The sequence below is a fragment of the Cucumis sativus genome, chromosome 6 (assembly GCF_000004075.3).
Source record: "Cucumis sativus cultivar 9930 chromosome 6, Cucumber_9930_V3, whole genome shotgun sequence".
In the NCBI taxonomy this organism is placed as follows: domain Eukaryota; kingdom Viridiplantae; phylum Streptophyta; class Magnoliopsida; order Cucurbitales; family Cucurbitaceae; genus Cucumis; species Cucumis sativus.
In genome coordinates, this window is record NC_026660.2 from 29,680,530 (window position 1) to 29,698,083 (window position 17,554).

General features: G+C 35.3%; 4 protein-coding genes and 1 non-coding gene across 10 annotated transcripts; 4 read left to right on the plus strand and 1 right to left on the minus strand.

The window, feature by feature from the left end:
* Nucleotides 1–21: 21 nt before the first annotated feature.
* Nucleotides 22–4,866, plus strand: LOC101218118 (probable LRR receptor-like serine/threonine-protein kinase At5g45780). 3 transcript variants are annotated; one of them, XM_031887994.1, is made up of 12 exons: nucleotides 22–212; nucleotides 307–798; nucleotides 889–1,021; nucleotides 1,155–1,226; nucleotides 1,437–1,580; nucleotides 1,690–1,761; nucleotides 1,832–1,891; nucleotides 2,151–2,224; nucleotides 2,311–2,457; nucleotides 2,573–2,911; nucleotides 3,266–3,657; nucleotides 3,962–4,866. In XM_031887994.1, the coding sequence occupies exons 2-12, from the start codon at nucleotides 702–704 to the stop codon at nucleotides 4,280–4,282; spliced, it is 1,851 nt and encodes a 616-aa protein (XP_031743854.1). In that variant the 5' UTR covers nucleotides 22–212; nucleotides 307–701; the 3' UTR covers nucleotides 4,283–4,866. The 3 variants fall into 3 exon arrangements, with proteins under 3 accessions (XP_031743854.1, XP_004134925.1, XP_031743855.1); XM_004134877.3 differs by having other exon boundaries at nucleotides 22–798; XM_031887995.1 differs by lacking the exons at nucleotides 22–212; nucleotides 307–798 and adding an exon at nucleotides 1,346–1,384 and having other exon boundaries at nucleotides 1,484–1,580.
* A 2,389-nt stretch (nucleotides 4,867–7,255) lies between these two features.
* Nucleotides 7,256–10,208, plus strand: LOC105435966. Of its 3 annotated transcripts, XR_004217821.1 has the most exons (3): nucleotides 7,256–8,622; nucleotides 9,453–9,540; nucleotides 9,718–9,856. XR_004217821.1 is itself a non-coding variant. In XM_031888140.1 (2 exons), exons 1-2 carry the CDS (start codon nucleotides 8,018–8,020, stop codon nucleotides 9,450–9,452), a joined length of 624 nt encoding a protein of 207 aa, XP_031744000.1. In that variant the 5' UTR covers nucleotides 7,256–8,017; the 3' UTR covers nucleotides 9,453–9,540. The 3 variants fall into 3 exon arrangements, 2 of the variants coding, with proteins under 2 accessions (XP_031744000.1, XP_011658254.1); XM_031888140.1 differs by lacking the exon at nucleotides 9,718–9,856 and having other exon boundaries at nucleotides 9,434–9,540; XM_011659952.2 differs by lacking the exon at nucleotides 9,453–9,540 and having other exon boundaries at nucleotides 7,274–8,622; nucleotides 9,718–10,208.
* Nucleotides 10,209–11,173: 965 nt separating this feature from the next.
* TRNAE-CUC lies at nucleotides 11,174–11,246 on the plus strand. The gene has a single exon. It is a non-coding gene; the product is annotated as a tRNA-Glu (tRNA).
* A 46-nt stretch (nucleotides 11,247–11,292) lies between these two features.
* Nucleotides 11,293–13,465, plus strand: LOC101213568 (60S ribosomal protein L11-1). Its single transcript, XM_004134607.3, has 5 exons — nucleotides 11,293–11,430; nucleotides 11,537–11,644; nucleotides 11,743–11,785; nucleotides 11,873–12,068; nucleotides 13,047–13,465. The coding sequence occupies exons 1-5, from the start codon at nucleotides 11,428–11,430 to the stop codon at nucleotides 13,240–13,242; spliced, it is 546 nt and encodes a 181-aa protein (XP_004134655.1). The 5' UTR covers nucleotides 11,293–11,427; the 3' UTR covers nucleotides 13,243–13,465.
* A 1,140-nt stretch (nucleotides 13,466–14,605) lies between these two features.
* LOC101213330 (receptor-like protein 51) lies at nucleotides 14,606–16,415 on the minus strand. 2 transcript variants are annotated; one of them, XM_031887689.1, is made up of 2 exons: nucleotides 14,959–16,415; nucleotides 14,606–14,866 (listed from the first exon to the last, which is right to left on the minus strand). In XM_031887689.1, the coding sequence occupies exons 1-2, from the start codon at nucleotides 16,246–16,248 to the stop codon at nucleotides 14,720–14,722; spliced, it is 1,437 nt and encodes a 478-aa protein (XP_031743549.1). In that variant the 5' UTR covers nucleotides 16,249–16,415; the 3' UTR covers nucleotides 14,606–14,719. The 2 variants fall into 2 exon arrangements, with proteins under 2 accessions (XP_031743549.1, XP_004134654.2); XM_004134606.3 differs by having other exon boundaries at nucleotides 14,606–16,415.
* Between the last annotated feature and the right edge of the window lie 1,139 nt (nucleotides 16,416–17,554).

The following is a 17,554-nucleotide window of genomic DNA, read 5'->3' on the forward strand; positions in this document are numbered from 1 at the left end:
TCGAGCTCTATGGAGGTGGTACCGCTAGAGAATCGATGAAATTAAAAATGGAGAGTAGAAAAAAGAAAAAGGAACATGAACTCTGTTCATTATCACCGATGATTGCGCCAAATTCTTAAAGCTGGAATCATTAATGTTGGCGCCACTCCACTGGGGCTCAGTGATACATCGAGCCCTAAACATTTTTTTAATTTCAAGTTTCCCCACTTCCAGTAATCCCCTAAACTAATTTAATCAAACCTGTTGATTTTTCTGTCCATAAATGTCAGATATCCAACGGCTCATCATTTCCTCACTCATCTGCAGTTCACAGCCAAGATGGAGAAATTATGGTCTTCACCGCATAAAGGATTTCCTCACTCACAATCTACGCCATTAAACTTACACACATCTCGAGATTTCCTGGTCTTGCGCTTGATTTTCTAAATCTGCCACTAGTTTTTGTTTTTTTTTTCCTCTTCGCTTTTTGTACCTGAATTTTAGTTTGTTTTTCAACGCACTAGCTAGTCGGAATTCTAGAGAATCAAGATTTTTTCAAGCTTGTCATTATTTGCAATGAGATATGGACTGTATAGTTTATGACCCGAAAAACTCAATTAAACATATTATTCTGCAGTTTACACTACGGATTGTAGTGGGTTCTTGCTTCTTATACTTGGGTAGTTCTAGCTTTTGTTTTTTCTCCCCTTGCTTGTTTGGTAATGGAAGTTGTAAAAGTAGCTCTGCTACTGTTATTCTTCATCTGGGTGGTCTCTGCCTCAGACAGTCATTTGTCTCCCAAAGGAGTAAACTATGAAGGTCTTGCCATTTTCTGAATACCCATTTTATGTTATTTGAAGTTGGTTGAATGTTTGTGTCTCATTCTCTGATGTTTTGGTCTGTGCTCAGTGGCGGCTTTGATGTCAATGAAGAGTAGGATAAAGGACGAGCGGAGAGTGATGCAAGGATGGGACATAAATTCGGTCGATCCATGCACCTGGAATATGGTTGCTTGCTCTACTGAGGGATTTGTGATTTCTCTGTAAGCTTCCCTATCCTGTTTCCTACCTAAACATCTGTTTTTCATACTTTGATGGTTTATGATTTGGATATAGTGCAGGAGTAAATGTTAGATAAACCTGAAATCTGTTACTAATTGTTGTTCTTATTGCTAGTGAGATGCCAAATATGGGTTTATCTGGAACGCTTTCCCCTAGCATTGGGAACCTGAGTCATCTTAGGATAATGTGAGCAGTTAGCCTCCCTTTTTCATAATTTTATCGGAATCATTTGTTACACGTTTATAATTATTGTTTTCTGAGGTGAAAATTTATTGGTTGTTCTTACTCATCTCGTCTTGTCTCAGCACTCAGATAGCCTAATGTTGGAATGTTTCTCATTCAAGGTTTAACTTACTTCTTTGAATGTCTAAATTTCTTTTATGTAAATAATTGTAGGTTGTTGCAAAATAATGAGTTATCTGGTCCAATTCCCGATGATATAGGAGAACTTTCAGAGCTTCAGACTCTTGACCTTTCTAACAACCAGTTCGTAGGCGGGATTCCAAGTTCTTTGGGCTTTCTTACTCGTTTAAATTACTTGTGAGTATGTCTGGAATTGCAAGATTTTTCCCCGCTGCTTCCATGCTCTTCTACTTTCTAACTATTGATTTTACTGTTGTCGTGTAACCTTTGCCTGCCAAGTTTTCAGGAAGCTCAGTAGTAACAAGTTAAGTGGACCAATACCAGAATCTGTTGCAAATATCTCAGGCCTTTCCTTTTTGTAAGTGTTCTATATCAATTCCTTGTGTTTTGCTGCATTCACATAAGTGACTAAATGCTTTGGTTGCTAGGGATTTATCGAACAATAATCTCAGTGGTCCAACTCCTAGAATACTTGCGAAAGAGTACAGGTGAGATTTCTTATGAGAAAACTTAATCTAATGCCAAATGTGGTTGCTTACTTATGAAGATCAGAATTATAAATCAAGTTCATTGTATTTTCACAATTCTCTAATGTATACTATGTAGAGTATAATGTGAGAATGACTTGCAAAGATTCTGGATCCATTTTTATTTTTCTTATTCCCTTTCTTTTAAAATCAATAGTCATTGATTTTTTCTCCAATGCCATTTTATTACCTTTTGACTGTGATTGCCTTTTTTCTGCAGTGTGGCAGGGAATAGCTTCCTTTGTGCATCTTCATTATCTAAATTTTGTGGTGTAGTTCCGAAGCCAGTTAATGGTAATCAAGCTTCATTCTCCATAATTGCTGTATCTTCAATTTTGAACGTTAATGGTATAACCTCACTAATAACTGTTATTGTGTAGAAACTGGTTTGTCTCAGAAAGATAATGGCCGTCATCACTTGGTTCTTTACATAGCTCTAATTGTGAGTTTCACATTTGTGGTTTCTGTTGTGTTACTTGTTGGCTGGGTGCATTGTTATAGATCTCATCTTGTCTTCACATCCTACGGTACTTTCTGAACTTTGGATGAGCTTGATGACCTTTTACTTCTTTCTTCTTTCTTCTCAGTTAGAGTATAATGATTGACACTGTTTCACTGCACTATGTTGGTTCAAATCTGCAGTGCAGCAAGATTATGAATTTGATATAGGTCATCTGAAAAGGTTTACATTCCGCGAGCTACAAAAGGCAACAAGTAATTTTAGTCCCCAAAACATTCTGGGACAGGGTGGTTTTGGAGTAGTTTATAAAGGTTATCTTCCAAATGGGACATATGTTGCTGTCAAGAGACTGAAAGATCCAAATTACACTGGAGAAGTGCAGTTTCAAACTGAAGTTGAAATGATTGGCTTAGCAGTGCACCGCAACCTCTTACGTTTATATGGCTTTTGTATGACCCCAGATGAGAGATTGCTGGTTTATCCTTATATGCCAAATGGGAGTGTTGCTGACCGTCTTAGAGGTTTGTTTAACAAATGATGATGAAAATTTTATATTGCCAGCCTACCCTTTCCCTTTTCCGACTCTCTTATGATCTCCATTTAGTATTAACTCTGCTGAAACTAGGATATTGTCAACAGAAATCATCATACTTCGCTTGAGAGCAGAGTATGCAACTTAGATGACACAAGAAGCAACTCCTAGTTCTTAACGAATAGGGGTTTAGTTTATCAATTTACTATCATATATTCTCATCAGCCAACTTGAGAATCAAGCGAGTTCAACGTCATTCTTCTGAAATTTCAATTCCTGCTCTTATTCTTGATGATCTACTTTTTCTCAACCTCATGATTGTTTATATGCCAACCACTTTCAGATGCAGGCCAAGAGAAGCCTTCATTGAATTGGAACAGAAGATTGTGTATTGCCGTTGGCGCAGCACGTGGACTTCTATACTTGCATGAGCAGTGTAACCCAAAAATTATTCACCGGGATGTGAAAGCTGCAAATATTCTTCTAGATGAAAGCTTTGAAGCGGTGGTCGGCGATTTTGGTCTGGCAAAGATGTTAGATAGGAGAGATTCACATGTTACTACTGCAGTTAGAGGCACAGTGGGACATATTGCCCCGGAATATCTTTCAACTGGACAATCTTCAGAAAAGACTGATGTTTTTGGATTTGGCATATTGGTTCTTGAACTCTTGACAGGGCAAAAAGCACTTGATGCTGGCAATGGTCAAATTCGAAAGGGAATGATCCTCGAATGGGTAAGTCTCTTTCTTATGATGAGTTGTTTGCTTAGCATTTGGTACTCTCATTAAACTTACTATCTGTACTACTCTCTTCCTATAATAACTTTTCATAATGTTCCTTTGTTTCACATTCTAGTGTTATATTTCTTTTTTAATTTGAAATGAGAAGTTATTCATGAAGTATGTTTATCAACTAAGACCTAAAATTCAAAAACCAAGATCAGTCTGCTCACATGTTTTCAGATGGAATTGAATTTGTGTATTTTTATTTTTATTCCTTTGAATCTCAACTATTCTGACAAAAAGGTGAAATAAGCAGGTTAGAACATTACATGAGGAGAAGAGGTTAGATGTGCTGGTGGACAGGGATCTTAAAGGATGTTTTGATGCCATGGAGCTTGAAAAATGTGTAGAGTTGGCTCTGCAGTGTACTCAATCACATCCACAACTTCGACCAAAGATGTCCGATATCCTGAAGATTCTAGAAGGTCTCGTTGGACAGTCTAGCCAAATGGAGGAATCACCAGTTGGAGCAAGTCTTTATGAGGATAGACCTCACAGTTTCTCAAGAAATTACAGTGATATTCATGAAGAATCTTCATTTGTGGTCGAAGCCATGGAGCTTTCAGGACCTCGGTGACAACAAGAGTTTAGAAAAACAAACAGTATTGCATCTCAAAGAGATGGAAAGCACTTATCTCCATAACATGTTCCACAAAATCCAGATGCTAACAACAGACCCTCATGGTGACTTGTGTAATTCTATCATTTTGTATTGTAGGATTCGTTGGGGAAAAAGAAAAGTCACACGAGAAGTTCACACAATCAAGGAATTAACTTCCAATAATGTTCCTGAAATGGTAAAAATATAAAAATTAAAGACTGGTACAGTTCAACACCATTGGGATATCAAATACGTTAGCAGATATTGAGGTTTGAGATTCTTTATTTTGGGGACAAAACAAAGTATACAGAAGAACTGTCATGATGTATTTGGAGAAGAAGTTACGCAAATGTGGCTGTAAGTCATCTTTGAAAAAAAGGTTATTTGATTCTGCCCCTTCAATGAGCAAAATAAAACATGGGAATGGCCTTTTGGACCCTTTTTCTTTGCCTGCCATTGGTTTTGTTATTTGGAAGGCACGCTGTTCCTTCTGACTTGTGACAATTCTAAGACCCCACTTCCCTTTTTTTAAAACAGAATAATTTTGGGTTCAATGTCCATTCAACTCTTTTCTTATTGGAGCTTTCTCTAATAGTTAAGCATCATGTAATACTAATTTCACAAAATCAAAATTAGTCATAATATATATATATATATATATATATATATATAAACTTCTCTTGGAGCAAGAGCGATCAAGGGGTTGTCATTTCATATTAATAATGTCAATTTTTCCCACTAGAAGAGAAAAAGTCAAGGGTGGACATTCAAACTACATCCTCTCTTCATCTTCCAATTTCATATCAACATCCTAAATTAATTGCGTGATATTCTCCACTTCAATGAGTCTATACTTTTTCTTCCAAAAACTTGATCCTAAATGTTGGCGTGAAAAACTTGCACAGGATTGTTATTGTCATAGCCTTGACCTTCGGTTCACTTTTTTTTGGCTTGGTCTTGTTTAAGTTGGTATATGTAGGAAAGATATAGTTCAAGTAAACACACAAAACTAAAACTAAGGTGTTGACTTCCCTTTGGAGATTTTGTATGGGGGCAACCGAAATGAGATATTAGTGCAGGGTTGAAACAGAAATACAATAACAGTGGCTGGCTCAAGAAAAAGAAACAAATATCTTTCACAACAAAACTTATATTAATTGGATTATATCTACAGGGAATCCGTGAAATGCAGTTTAAAAATAGTTTGTGGATGATGAGGTAAGTTGGAAGAGATATTTTGTGTGAATTGTTCAAATTATGAAGTATGTTGAGTGGTAAGCCGAGGAAAAGAGAGATGGGCAAAGGTTATACATATTGTGTGGGTTTTGTAATATAGAAAAGATTTGAAGGTAAGGAATTAGGGAAGAAACTTAGAAGAGATAATATATAAAAGTGAGACAAAAAAGGTCCCACTCCCCAGTTGGTGCAGGCAGCACCAAGTTTTGTGTATGGGAAATTAGTAAGTAATTAAGCAAGTGCCCAACTTGGGAAGGCTGATATGGATGTAAGCACAGAAACAAAGAGATCCTCATTTTAGACTTTTTCTTTTCTTTTTTTTTTAAAAAATTTAGAATATCTTCAACTTTTTCAATTCATATTGTAATTTAATTTCTCCAATTTGAAATTGAATATGAATATGAATATGAATCTGGTGATCTTTATTTCAATTTCCACTTTTTCTTTTCCTTCAGTACAATTGCGTCCATTTCTTTATTCCTTTGCTTTTTGTAAGTATAACAAATTGAAGTGTCAAATCAAAGTTAAAAGGATTTTAAAATAATGGTGCTTAGGTTGTTTGATTGATTTCTATAACTTATCTTCCTCTCCCACAAAAATCTATAAGCAAAAAAGAATTTATATTTACTATATAGTCTCAAATATCCAGTAATTTATTTTGAAAATCATGTTTAAATGTATTATAAGGGCATCTCACCAAAAGTGTTGCAATATAGCATCTTTGTTTATTTTAAGATTATATTTCAAAATATTCTTTCTTTCTTTTCCATTTTTCTTTTTTAAAGAGTAAGTATTCTCTTTCAAATCTTCTCACAATTTAAGATTAAGATTATATTGCATCTTAAAAGAAGTTATGGTTTTTCGTGGTTTCCACTTAATCCCATAAATTATTATAACGAATATCATTTTTAATAATTCAAAAATATTACATAAAACATTCAATTAAAATAAGAGGAGATAATGGAAGTGATACTTAACAATCCTCAAACTTAGAGGAACTTCAAATAAAATTAAGTTAAAATACTATTTTAGTTTATATACGTTTTGGTTTTTATTTTTGAAAATCGATAATAAATTATTATTAGATATTAAATGAAAAAATGATTGAATTTAAACGAGAATAAAATATTAGGTATTGTAATCACGTTTGGTTAAATTAAAAGTTGTTCCCAATCTTGAAATTTGTCCTATGCCAAGACTAGAAATCTTTGTTAAGGATTTCTTTTGTTCACTTTTTACTTTTTAGTGGACAGTCCATCTTAACTTTACTTGAATTGTAGAATACAAACTACTTTTTGGTTCACTCCATATTAAAATTAATATAAAGTTCTCTCTATATAATATACTTTTGAAGCAGAAATTAATTTGATCAATTACGTAATATATATATAGAATTAAAATGGGTTGATGAAGAAGGAGATGGACAAAGCGTAGAGTAAGGTTCTTAATACAATTTCAATTCAACCTTAAGCAAATGAAACAGGTTGGATTTGATGGACAATAATTTGATGTGGGTCTCTCTGGTTTTGCTTCGGAATTTTGGCACAATCTAAAGTCTTACACAAAAACACCTATTCTTACCTATTCATTCTAAAGTCTCAACATTAAACATAAACATAATAAAGAAAGAAGGACGATATAGAAATGAGTTTTAAATAGTGGATTGATTTTGAATATGTATATAATTTCTTTTTTTCTTCTAAACACAAGTTGTCGTGTTTCCCTTTGTTTGCGATAAAGACTAAGTTGGTTTGGCGTAAGTTTCCAATGGAATCAGTGAAGGATACTTATCCTTCCATTTGTAGTTGCTTTCAGTACATACCCAATTTGCTTCCCATAAAGATGAATTGTATTCTATTCAATTTCCCTCTCTTTACTATTTCTTAAATCGTTTACTTAATACCTAATTTTACACTCTCCCCTCAGATTAGTGTTTATCCTTTACTTCTTCTTCCTTTTATTTTTTTTTATGTCACATCCAGATACTACTGCCAGAGAGAGAGACAGGAGGAAATAGAGGTATTTCACCTGGAGGAGGCCATTTGGAGCCGACCCAGATGACCAGATCTCTCTGTTTTGTTGTTTTCATTTTCAATTTATGAAGTAAACGCTTTCCCTGGAAGAATTTTTCGTATTTAAAAGTAAACTCTCTACTCATTTTCTTCTGTGGAGTTTCTCCTCAGGAACAAGGCATTTATATCTTTCATTGGTGAAACAAAGCTGTAACCAAAATGATGTTTCTCATCATGTACACTAAAGCCTTTGGATTATAAGATGGGGCGATTCTTTTGAGTTTGTTTTTCTCCCTTTTCGTGGGGGATTACCCACTTTCATTTTCGACTGAAATTTTCATTATGTATCAATTAGTTGAGTGATGCATTCTGATACTGTGGTGAGTTACTAGTTTTGTGAACGAAGTATTTCGGAACAGCTTTTGCGGGAATCTGGGTTGACAAGAAAAATATTTTTTGGTAAATGGATCGCGAAGAAAGGAATCGCCAAGATGGTGGTGATGTGTCGAGTCGAGTAGAAACAGCGGTGCCTAAACCCACAAATGATTTGGTTAATGGCGATAGGATCGAGGCTACCATTGTGATTATCCCAGAAAGCCTCGCCTCTGCTGGCGGCGACAAGGAAGCTCACGGCTTCGGTGGAGAAGCTATACCAAATGTTAATATAGAGACAAGGGAGGGTTCGAATCTGAACCCTTCAGAAACTGTACTGGTTATTGATTCGGATGGGGCTGCATCTAGAGGTGAAGACGGAGAATCGCTTGTGAAGAACAATGGAATGGGGTTGGGGAAGGATTTGGAAAAGTTGAATGTAAAATCAAAGATGTCAGAAGCGAAGGACAATCCGATGTTGATAAATGTAAAGCCAAAAGGGGGTAAAGGGTTTATTGATGACTGGAATGGAGAAAGGGTCTGTAGGATCTGCCATTTGGCGTCCAATCAAACCTCAGAGGCTAAAACTGGGACCAGTACTTCAGAATTGATTCAACTTGGTTGTGACTGCAAAGATGAGCTGGGAATTGCGCATGGTCACTGTGCTGAGGCATGGTTCAAGCTCAAAGGAAACAGGTTCTTTCTTCTCTCTCTCTCTTCTAGTTTGATATGAAGCTATGTACCGTTTATTTAAGATTTGGCATTGACATTTGATGAAGTGTTGTGGTTTTGGTTATCTATTTTTGTTCTATTACTTTGGCTGCTAATCCGGCCATTTAACTAATACTTTTGACTTTTATCTTTCCTCATTTGTTTTATAATCTAGTCTTCTTTTGGCTCTTTTGCGTCCAAAAGGATTACCCGATTTAGTTTACTGACCTGTAGAAATAGTAACCCCTTTCATTTCTGTAAGCACACAAATTAAAAGGAGCCAGTTTATGAATATGGAGGAAGAAAGTTTAAGGCTGTATCCATCCTTTTGTTGGTTTCTGTCATATTGTAAAAGTCTCCTGTAAAGTTAGTCTACCCTTGATTTTGTTTTGTGCTATCAATTTAAATCTGTCGCTGCTATACCAACTTGGTTCTTCCTTCAGGTATAGTATTGGAAAATTGTAATAAGGGTTCATCGAATTAAGTATCTCTTCCCCTAAAGCGTTTTTCAAGGTGGCATGAGCAGTTATACAATCAATGAAATGGAGTAATGACATAAAGTTACAATCACGTGTCTAAGGGGTTCAAATATGGTTATAGAATATTATGAAAGGGTTACAAAATGTTTATTTTTATCACCTCTTTTGGTTCAAACTTAGAACTTCCCATTTCCAGGTGTCCCTTCAACCTCTTCAAGAGGACTTTAATACTAACTCTAGAGTTGGGAGTGATATTTGATGGCTGATTGTGTTTGAACAATTCAATGATAGATTTAAGGATAATTTTTGTTTAACAGCTTTTGGCGTTTCACATAGATACTGCCAAATGGATTGTAAAGCAAGTTGAAACGAAGTAATTTCCTTGAAGTTGAAATATGCTGCACAAGAGATTGAGTATTGAATGGTATAACATTGATAAAGTCAACTACTTGTTTCTGTGCATTTGCATGTGAAAATAAAAGGAAAAAAAATCCAAAACGATGATTTGCCAATTGGCAACTCCTGTTTTTAAATTACATTGTCTTTCATATTGTCAAATGAGCCGATGATTATCTAATCATAATCATTTTGGTTAATACAGAATGTGCGAAATTTGTGGTGAGACTGCTAAAAACGTTGAAGGAGTTGGGGACAACAGATTTATGGAAGAGTGGAACGAGGGGAGATCAGTAGACAGCAGTGGAAACACATCAAACGGGGGTGGTGGATGTTGGAGGGGACAGCCATTCTGTAACTTTTTGATGGCATGTCTGGTAATAGCTTTTGTTCTTCCATGGTTTTTTCGTATAAACATTTTCTAGCAAGTGTCAAGAAAAAAAAGAAAAGAAAAGAAAAAGAAGAATTCTTCTTTTCCCATGGAACGGTTGACGTTTTCAACTTAACTTTGCTCTAATGCTGTTTAAACCCTGTACATCTTACAATCTTGCCAAACAGATGAATTTGTGGCTGTTTTTTTTTTTTTTTTTTCAGTGCAGTTTCTGCAGCTTTTGCTTCGAGAATTGCTCACTTTTCTGTTAACAAAGCTTTTGTGAATGATTATGACCGATGTTTGAGTTTGTGATGATTTTGTAAGATGGAAAATAGTTTTTTGCTTTTAAAGGCTCCATTTCTGTGTAATGAAAACGGACATGACATAGCAGGTGAGTTGCTACAATAAATTCCTCAACATCGCACTTAGGACTTGGAAAAAAATTTCAAGTCAGTTTTCGTGTTGGATCATTTGCTTGATGTAATTCAAGAATTTGAATTTTCCAAAATGAAAAATATAGTTTGACCAAGCTTGCTTATTATAGTCATTTGGTCATTTTCAAATCGATTGGGTTATCCTTGAAGGCATAAACATGTGACACTTGACAGAAAGGCGCTCTACATTCAAGAGTTCAACAGGACAACGAGGAAAGTTGATAATTTATTAAAATGGTTGGTAATGAAAATATTTGTTGTATACTAAGAAAAAACTTGGGACTCTCTACAAAATTTTATATTTAATTAGCTAAATTTGACATCCTTGTTATACTTCAAATAATAATAATGATAATTCACAAACAAACAAATTTCTTTTTGATCAATCATCAAACTCATACGTGGTACATGAAATTCAATCTTGCATGAAGAGTATACAAAAGAGAAAAATATAAAAATATAACAAAAATACAGCTAATACAAGCAAACTCATGTTCTACCAACTTGATAACAATCTAATCTATATTAAAGTTCAGTAGAGCATTTTCTTTTGTCAGCTATAACCTACTTATTGGTCATTTTTGTTCAATTTAAAATACAATACATGCCAACAATAATTCAATATGCTATTTTTTTTTTAAAATTTTCTCAAGTGACAATGACAAAATAAATTCCCTTTTGAACTTCTTAACTAATCAAGAATTAAGGGGGGGGGGGGGGGACTTTAAAATATTTAAAAATGATGAAAGAGATTCCTCCACATTTCATTTGAAAAGAATCACCATAATACTATAGCTATAAACTATGTAATAATTATTTTATAAATAAAATTTTTGATAGCGTAGAAATAGGAATCCGTTGTAGTCTAGTTGGTTAGGATACTTGGCTCTCACCCGAGAGACCCGGGTTCAAGTCCCGGCAACGGAACCCTTTTTATTAAATTTTTGTTAATTAATATATATTTTTTTAATCTGACTATTCATGAGGGACAGTTTCGTCAATTTACCGTCTAAGAGATATTAATAGCTTTAAAAACCCTAGTTATCACTTTCTCACATCTTTACCCGCCGGAGCTTCGTTTTCTGCTCTCAACTTCGATACGGCAAAAATGGTATCTCTCCCCCATTCGTTTGATTTCAATTTGGCTTCAAGTTTAGGCGTCGCATACATTTTTACGTATTTAGATTTCTAATTGTGTTTAACTCATTGCTTTTCAGGCTTCAGAGAAGAAGCTGTCTAATCCTATGCGCGATATCAAAGTCCAAAAACTTGTCCTCAACATCTCCGTTGGCGAAAGTGGCGATCGTCTTACCAGAGCCGCTAAGGTTTCTTTCCCGTCTCTGACGTCTCCCTTTGCTTCTCTTCTGTTTAGTTTCTGTATAATCTTAACAAGGATTGTGGTATTTCATTTTGTTTACTTTAGGTGCTCGAACAACTCAGTGGCCAATCTCCAGTCTTCTCAAAGGGTATAATTCCCTTTACCTTTTAGTCACTTTTATCGATTCCTGTTTCTTTCTTCTTCATTCATTATCTGAATTTTGTGGTTGGAACAGCTCGGTACACCGTTCGGTCGTTTGGGATCCGTCGTAACGAAAAGATTGCGTGTTATGTGACCGTCAGGGGCGACAAAGCAATGCAGCTTCTTGAGAGTGGTTTGAAGGTTAAGGAGTATGAGCTTTTGCGCCGTAACTTCAGTGATACTGGCTGCTTTGGTTTTGGAATTCAGGAGCACATTGATCTTGGAATTAAGTGAGTTACCATTCTGTTATTGTTTATATTCCCCTGTGACGGTTTTTTTTTTTGTTGATGATGCTGATAATTATTATGGACTTTATGCGAATCTGGATTTCGGCTTATGATATGTTAAATCCTCATGAAATACTGAAGTGAAGAGGGACAATTGGATAATTTTAATTTCGTTAGGACTATATTAAACTCGTGTCGTCAATTGTCTATAACCATACTTTGCATTTAGGATTACATTTGCTTCGCTATCTGACCAGTATCAAGGTTCAGAACATGGGTTTCTTGAACTGCTTTGTGCACCAGAATTATTGGTATATACCCAATACGAGTAATAGACCTGTCACCTGACCTAAACCGGGGTTAATACACGTCAAAACGATCTGTTCACTGATATAATGAAGCATAGCTTTGTGTATGGTTGGAGATTCAGCCATCATTTTGTTTGATGAATAAGAGTTCTATATTAACTCTTGCATGCTTAATCTTATCTGAAAAAATTTGTGCGGAAATGGTATCTGTTTATTATATGCTTAACCTTGGTTGCATTCAAACTAAATGTAAACATATTTGATGCTGTTGAAAAACCTTGTTCCAAAGCATTGCTTATAGTGGTATCATCTTAACTTATTTGTAAGATCACGTCCAACATATATAATATGGTGTCTTATTTATATCGAACATGAACTGAAACCAAGGAAAATATTCATACACATGCTCAACTTTGGTTTCTTGAGGCTATAACTTGTGTGAGTTCTTTGCTGATTTACATACATTATCTTCAAATAACTGTCTAGTATACAAGTTGCATCTCCATGCCACATTTTCGTATCTCTGAGTAATCTTCTTGTACAAGAAGAGTTCTGTAGATGCAAGTGCTGGCAGCTTTGAGTTATTTTGAAATCTTATCATAAACATGGTTTATACTCACAAGTACTTGATCACTTCTTATTCTAAATTTCCTTTGTTCTATTTTTTCTACAGATATGATCCTTCTACTGGTATTTACGGCATGGATTTCTACGTTGTTCTGGAAAGACCAGGTTACCGTGTAGGTCGGCGCCGTAGATGCAAATCAACTGTTGGAATTCAGCATAGAGTCACTAAAGAGGATGCCATGAAGTGGTTCCAAGTCAAATATGAAGGAGTTATCCTCAACAAGTCTCAAAATATATCCTAGAAAAGGTTCTCTACTATCTTTGATAGCATGTTCAAATTTTGGCAATATGTTTTCTTGTTTTAAGATTTTTGTCTATCAGAACTTCAATTTCTTGTTTAAGGAGCGTTTTAGCTTTTCTTATTTTATAGTGTGCTTCGTTTCAACTCTTTTGACCGCATTGAAAGTTAATATTCACTTTTTGTTAGCTGATACAATGTCAGTCAGTTGTTTTGTTATGAAACCATACTACACAAGCAAATATTCCAAGACCTAGTGGGATACTTGTGTATATAAAGCATTTCGTTCTTTAAAAGAAAAGGAATCCTCGTCTCCTCACTCAAAGATGTTTTTGTTATACTAAACTTCCCTACTTTTTTTTCCTCCCTTGTGTGTGAGGACAAAGATAGGCCATCAATTTTATAAAAATAAAAAACCACATACAAACACGATTCCATAACACCCGAGTCAGTTTCTAAGCTGCATTCTCATAATTGTTTCCATCCTAAATTGCACTCCCGAATTTCATAGCCGTTATTTTTTTTTTATTTTTTTTTCATTTTTAGAAGTGGGTGTCGCCCTTAATCTTTGCTTCATAGCTTGTCGTGGATGATCTTCGGCGCCATTTAAAAAAATAATGGAAAAGAAGAAAAACGTATTTGATGATAGCTAGCTATTACACTTTTTTTTTTTTGTCTAATAACCTTTACTTATTTATTCTCTAAAAGTTTGAATTAAAATGGCAAAGGATAGTAATACTATGCTGATGGTTGTGTTTTCTAAGAACTAGGAACGTAAATTAAAGATTGGAAACAGTTATTTTTAATACAAAATAGAGATGCGTAAACTATAACACAAGGTTTATGTTTACAGAGATTCACCTTTTGATGAAATAATGTATTAGACTAAAGTGTTAGCCTATGATGTATCCATTTGGATTCGTGTGGTAGCAAAATGAGGGCTAAGGCTAGAATGGGAAAAGGATGACAAAAGAGGAAGGAAAAAGGGAAAAAAAAACTTAGGATCATGATTTAATGGTGCTTATCATTAAATATTGGGGCCCTTCCAAATGTACAGCTGACAACTCTTTTGTTATTTGAAGCAAAGATTAATTCCATAAACAAACTGTATCCCATCATCAACTATTACTTTTCATCATTATAATTGCCTACCCATTACCCAAGTCAATAAGTCCATCTTATGAACTACATATTGTTTTTCTTCTACCCATTGCTTTGCTTCTACTAGACTGCTCTACATATTCCAATCAGATCGGTTTAAGAATATAATCTTTCTTTAGCTTCATCAGCTTACTACCTTATTTAACTAAATTAAGCATATATTCTATTAATAATACAAAATAGATATGCTTGTAATGGAAGGAAAGTACAATAATCAAGATAACATGTCTCTCATAACGAATTGCATAAATATATATTAAGAGATTTCACCATCAAAGCTGAGAAAATAAATAAAAAAAATGGAACCAGTAGCTCTTAATTCAATTCCACCCTTCCGACTTCAAAACAAAAAACAAAAAGAATTTTCTCATTGACAAGTGTAATATCATACTTACGTGTGAGATCAGATCTGTTTCCAAAATAATGTTTCTATCTCTAATGCAATTTATGATGGCGATTCCATAGCTCTGCGATCTCAACGACAACACTTGGATAAGAGAACAGAGAAAACAATGAGAAAAACTAAAGAAGATAGCCCAATTGCCACTCCAAGAACTACCTTGTTGGGCCCGTGATGATGATTATTTTCCTTGTGATTAACATCATTCTCATCACTCCCATCATAATCACTCCCACTATCATCCTCCACCGAATCGCCGTCGTCCGCGTCTTTATCCGGCGGTGGGGGTACCGGCAAACCATGTTTATCACATGGAGCAATGCCAAGGTTCAACTTTGACGATAATATCGAATGGTTATAGCATAGGTTGTTATTCCCCTGAATCTTAAACACTTCCAACCTCTTGATGAACGACTCATTGAAAGGAATTACACCATGAAACATATTGTTCTCTAGATTCAAGTACTTCAAGCTTTTCATCTCGGAAATGAACCTGGGAATCGTTCCATTCAACTGGTTCGAACCCAAATCAAGATGAATCAGCCCTGGGATGGCCGAAAAAGACTCCGGGATTGGTCCCGAAAGTGAATTAGAAGCTAAAGACAAGTTTCGTAGCGAAATCAAGTCCCCAATTGAAGTGGGGATCTCATATTTGAGCCAATTTAACGACAAGTTCAAGGTTTCAAGATTTTCAAGCAATGTAACGGAGGTGGGTATCTTTCCCCTGAGCTTATTGCCGGAAAAATCAATATGGGTAAGGTTGAGATTGAGGTGTTTAGGAACAAAGCCTGTGAGATTGGCATGAGAAATAGTAAGAGACGTGAGGGATTTCATATTACCAAGAATGACATAAGGGCCAGAGGCAGTAATAGAGACATCAGAGACAGTGAGCTCAGTGAGGTTCCGAAGGCGGCTGAGCCAAACACCCGTAAGCTTACGGAGACTTCGAATGCAAGTGAAGGAACGGAGGGAAGTGGCAAGATCGGAGGGGAAGTGAATGGGGGAAATGGGGCAGTTGAGGAACTGGAGAGATTGGAGAGTAGAGAGGGACTTGAGGGCAGTGAAAGACAAAGCGACGTCGTCGGAGCAGTTGGCGAGGCGAAGGGAAAGAAGGTGGCGGAAGGGGGCAGAGGAGTCGCAGAGAGTGACATTGTGAAGGGAGGACGGGAAACATGGGTCTCTAGAAGTAGGAATGTTAAGAGATTGAAGGGCTCTTAGTTGCTTGGGGTCGAGGGTGGAGGAGGAAGAGGACGGCGAGGGTAAGGAGGTTGGGGCGGCGGTGGGAGACACAGAGGATGTGATGGGGAAGAGAAAAAGGAAGAGGAAGAGAAAGAAAGGGAATGAAAATGGTGAGGGTTGAGTAGGTTTCATTGTGATGGTTGTTAGTAGAGTATAGGGTTTAGAGGCTTTGATTTTAAAGAAAAACAGAGTGAGAAATGAGAGGGGCATAAAATGGAAGAAGAGAAACAGAGAAAATGAAGAAGAAGAAGAAGAAGAAGGCCCACCAATGGAAACCTTTTGGGGAATGTGTCATCTTTGTCCTAAAATGCCCCCTTACATCCATCTCTTCACAATTTCAGAAAGAACTAAACTAATCAATCCCCCTAATTTTTCTTCTTTTTTTCTTTATAGTATTTTCAACGTGTCTTGAAAATGGGGATCTCTTAAATTCACAGAATATTTGGAAACTATAGAAAGATATATTTAAAATAAATATTTAGTAGTGTGGTATCGTTCAAATATCTCTCATGTGGTGGACTGTCGTGTTAAAAATAGAACTATTTTTATTATATCCTCTTCATTAAGAAGACAAGGAAAGAAGTAAGAAGTACGTTGACCGTTGAACTTTCCAACGAAGGCAAAGAAAAAGAAGATAGTAAGAGGGCAGTAATGCAAATAAATAAGGAATGAAGGTCACATGCGTAGATTGGTAAAAATGATGAGGACAGCTAAATGGCAAGGCATAGGAAGTACTTCTTGCTACCACAACAACTTTTTCTTTTTTGTATATATAAACTAAATGATAGAAAGGAAGCCTTATAGACTCTCTAACAAATAACAGTCAAAGACTCATCCAAACAAACACCTCTCTCTAGTTTCAAAAAAAAAGTGTAAACAAACACTAGTTTCAAAAACTAAAGAACAAATCATTGTCAAATGTAGCAAAAAATTTTTTAGGAAAAAAAAGAACAATTTCTATTTTACAAACACACTTTCTATTTTGAAAAAAAAATAAAGTAGTCTTATCTTGGGTCGCACCCTCTTGTTTTAGTTTGATATAGTTGTTTAATTACAGTTTATCTAATAACAAAAAATTTCATAGATAACTTTGTTTAGTCAGTATGTATTGGATTTAAATGTAAAAACATGATTGCACATATCTGAGGATGTACTTAATACTTTTATTTTTATCTTATAATATTTAAGCACAAATAATCAAACTTCTATTTTTGAAGTTGGATCTGTTAATTACGCCCGTTTCGGCTATGGAAACGCTTATTGCTAATTTTACACTCCTTCATTGATCTATGCATTATTTTTAGTTTTTTTTTTTCCTCTTTCCATTTTACCCGTTCTGTTCACAGAATTTTCAGTAGTTTATATCGATTTCATATCTTTGAATCTTCAATCTATATTCCAATGTACAACATTTGAGAAGTAACACTTAATAATCTACATTCCTCTGTATTGCTCACTCCCATTCACAAACACAAATTTATAGAAAGAATAATATCATTGAAAACAAGAATACTTG

Bases quoted from the DNA above. Each gene is read 5' to 3' on its own strand.
- LOC101213330 (XM_031887689.1), bottom strand. From the start codon at position 16,248: ATGCCCCTCTCATTTCTCACTCTGTTTTTCTTTAAAATCAAAGCCTCT. The intron at 14,867-14,958 runs GTAGTTCTTGGA...TTGAGATCGCAG, and splicing joins ATCATCACGGGCCCAACAAG to AGCTATGGAATCGCCATCAT.
- LOC105435966 (XM_011659952.2), top strand. From the start codon at position 8,018: ATGGATCGCGAAGAAAGGAATCGCCAAGATGGTGGTGATGTGTCGAGT. The intron at 8,623-9,717 runs GTTCTTTCTTCT...TGGTTAATACAG, and splicing joins TTCAAGCTCAAAGGAAACAG to AATGTGCGAAATTTGTGGTG.
- LOC101218118 (XM_004134877.3), top strand. From the start codon at position 702: ATGGAAGTTGTAAAAGTAGCTCTGCTACTGTTATTCTTCATCTGGGTG. The intron at 1,581-1,689 runs GTGAGTATGTCT...CCAAGTTTTCAG, and splicing joins CTTACTCGTTTAAATTACTT to GAAGCTCAGTAGTAACAAGT. The intron at 1,892-2,150 runs GTGAGATTTCTT...TTTTTTCTGCAG, and splicing joins ATACTTGCGAAAGAGTACAG to TGTGGCAGGGAATAGCTTCC.
- LOC101213568 (XM_004134607.3), top strand. The intron at 11,786-11,872 runs GTATAATTCCCT...TGGTTGGAACAG, and splicing joins ATCTCCAGTCTTCTCAAAGG to CTCGGTACACCGTTCGGTCG. The intron at 12,069-13,046 runs GTGAGTTACCAT...TTTTTTCTACAG, and splicing joins CACATTGATCTTGGAATTAA to ATATGATCCTTCTACTGGTA.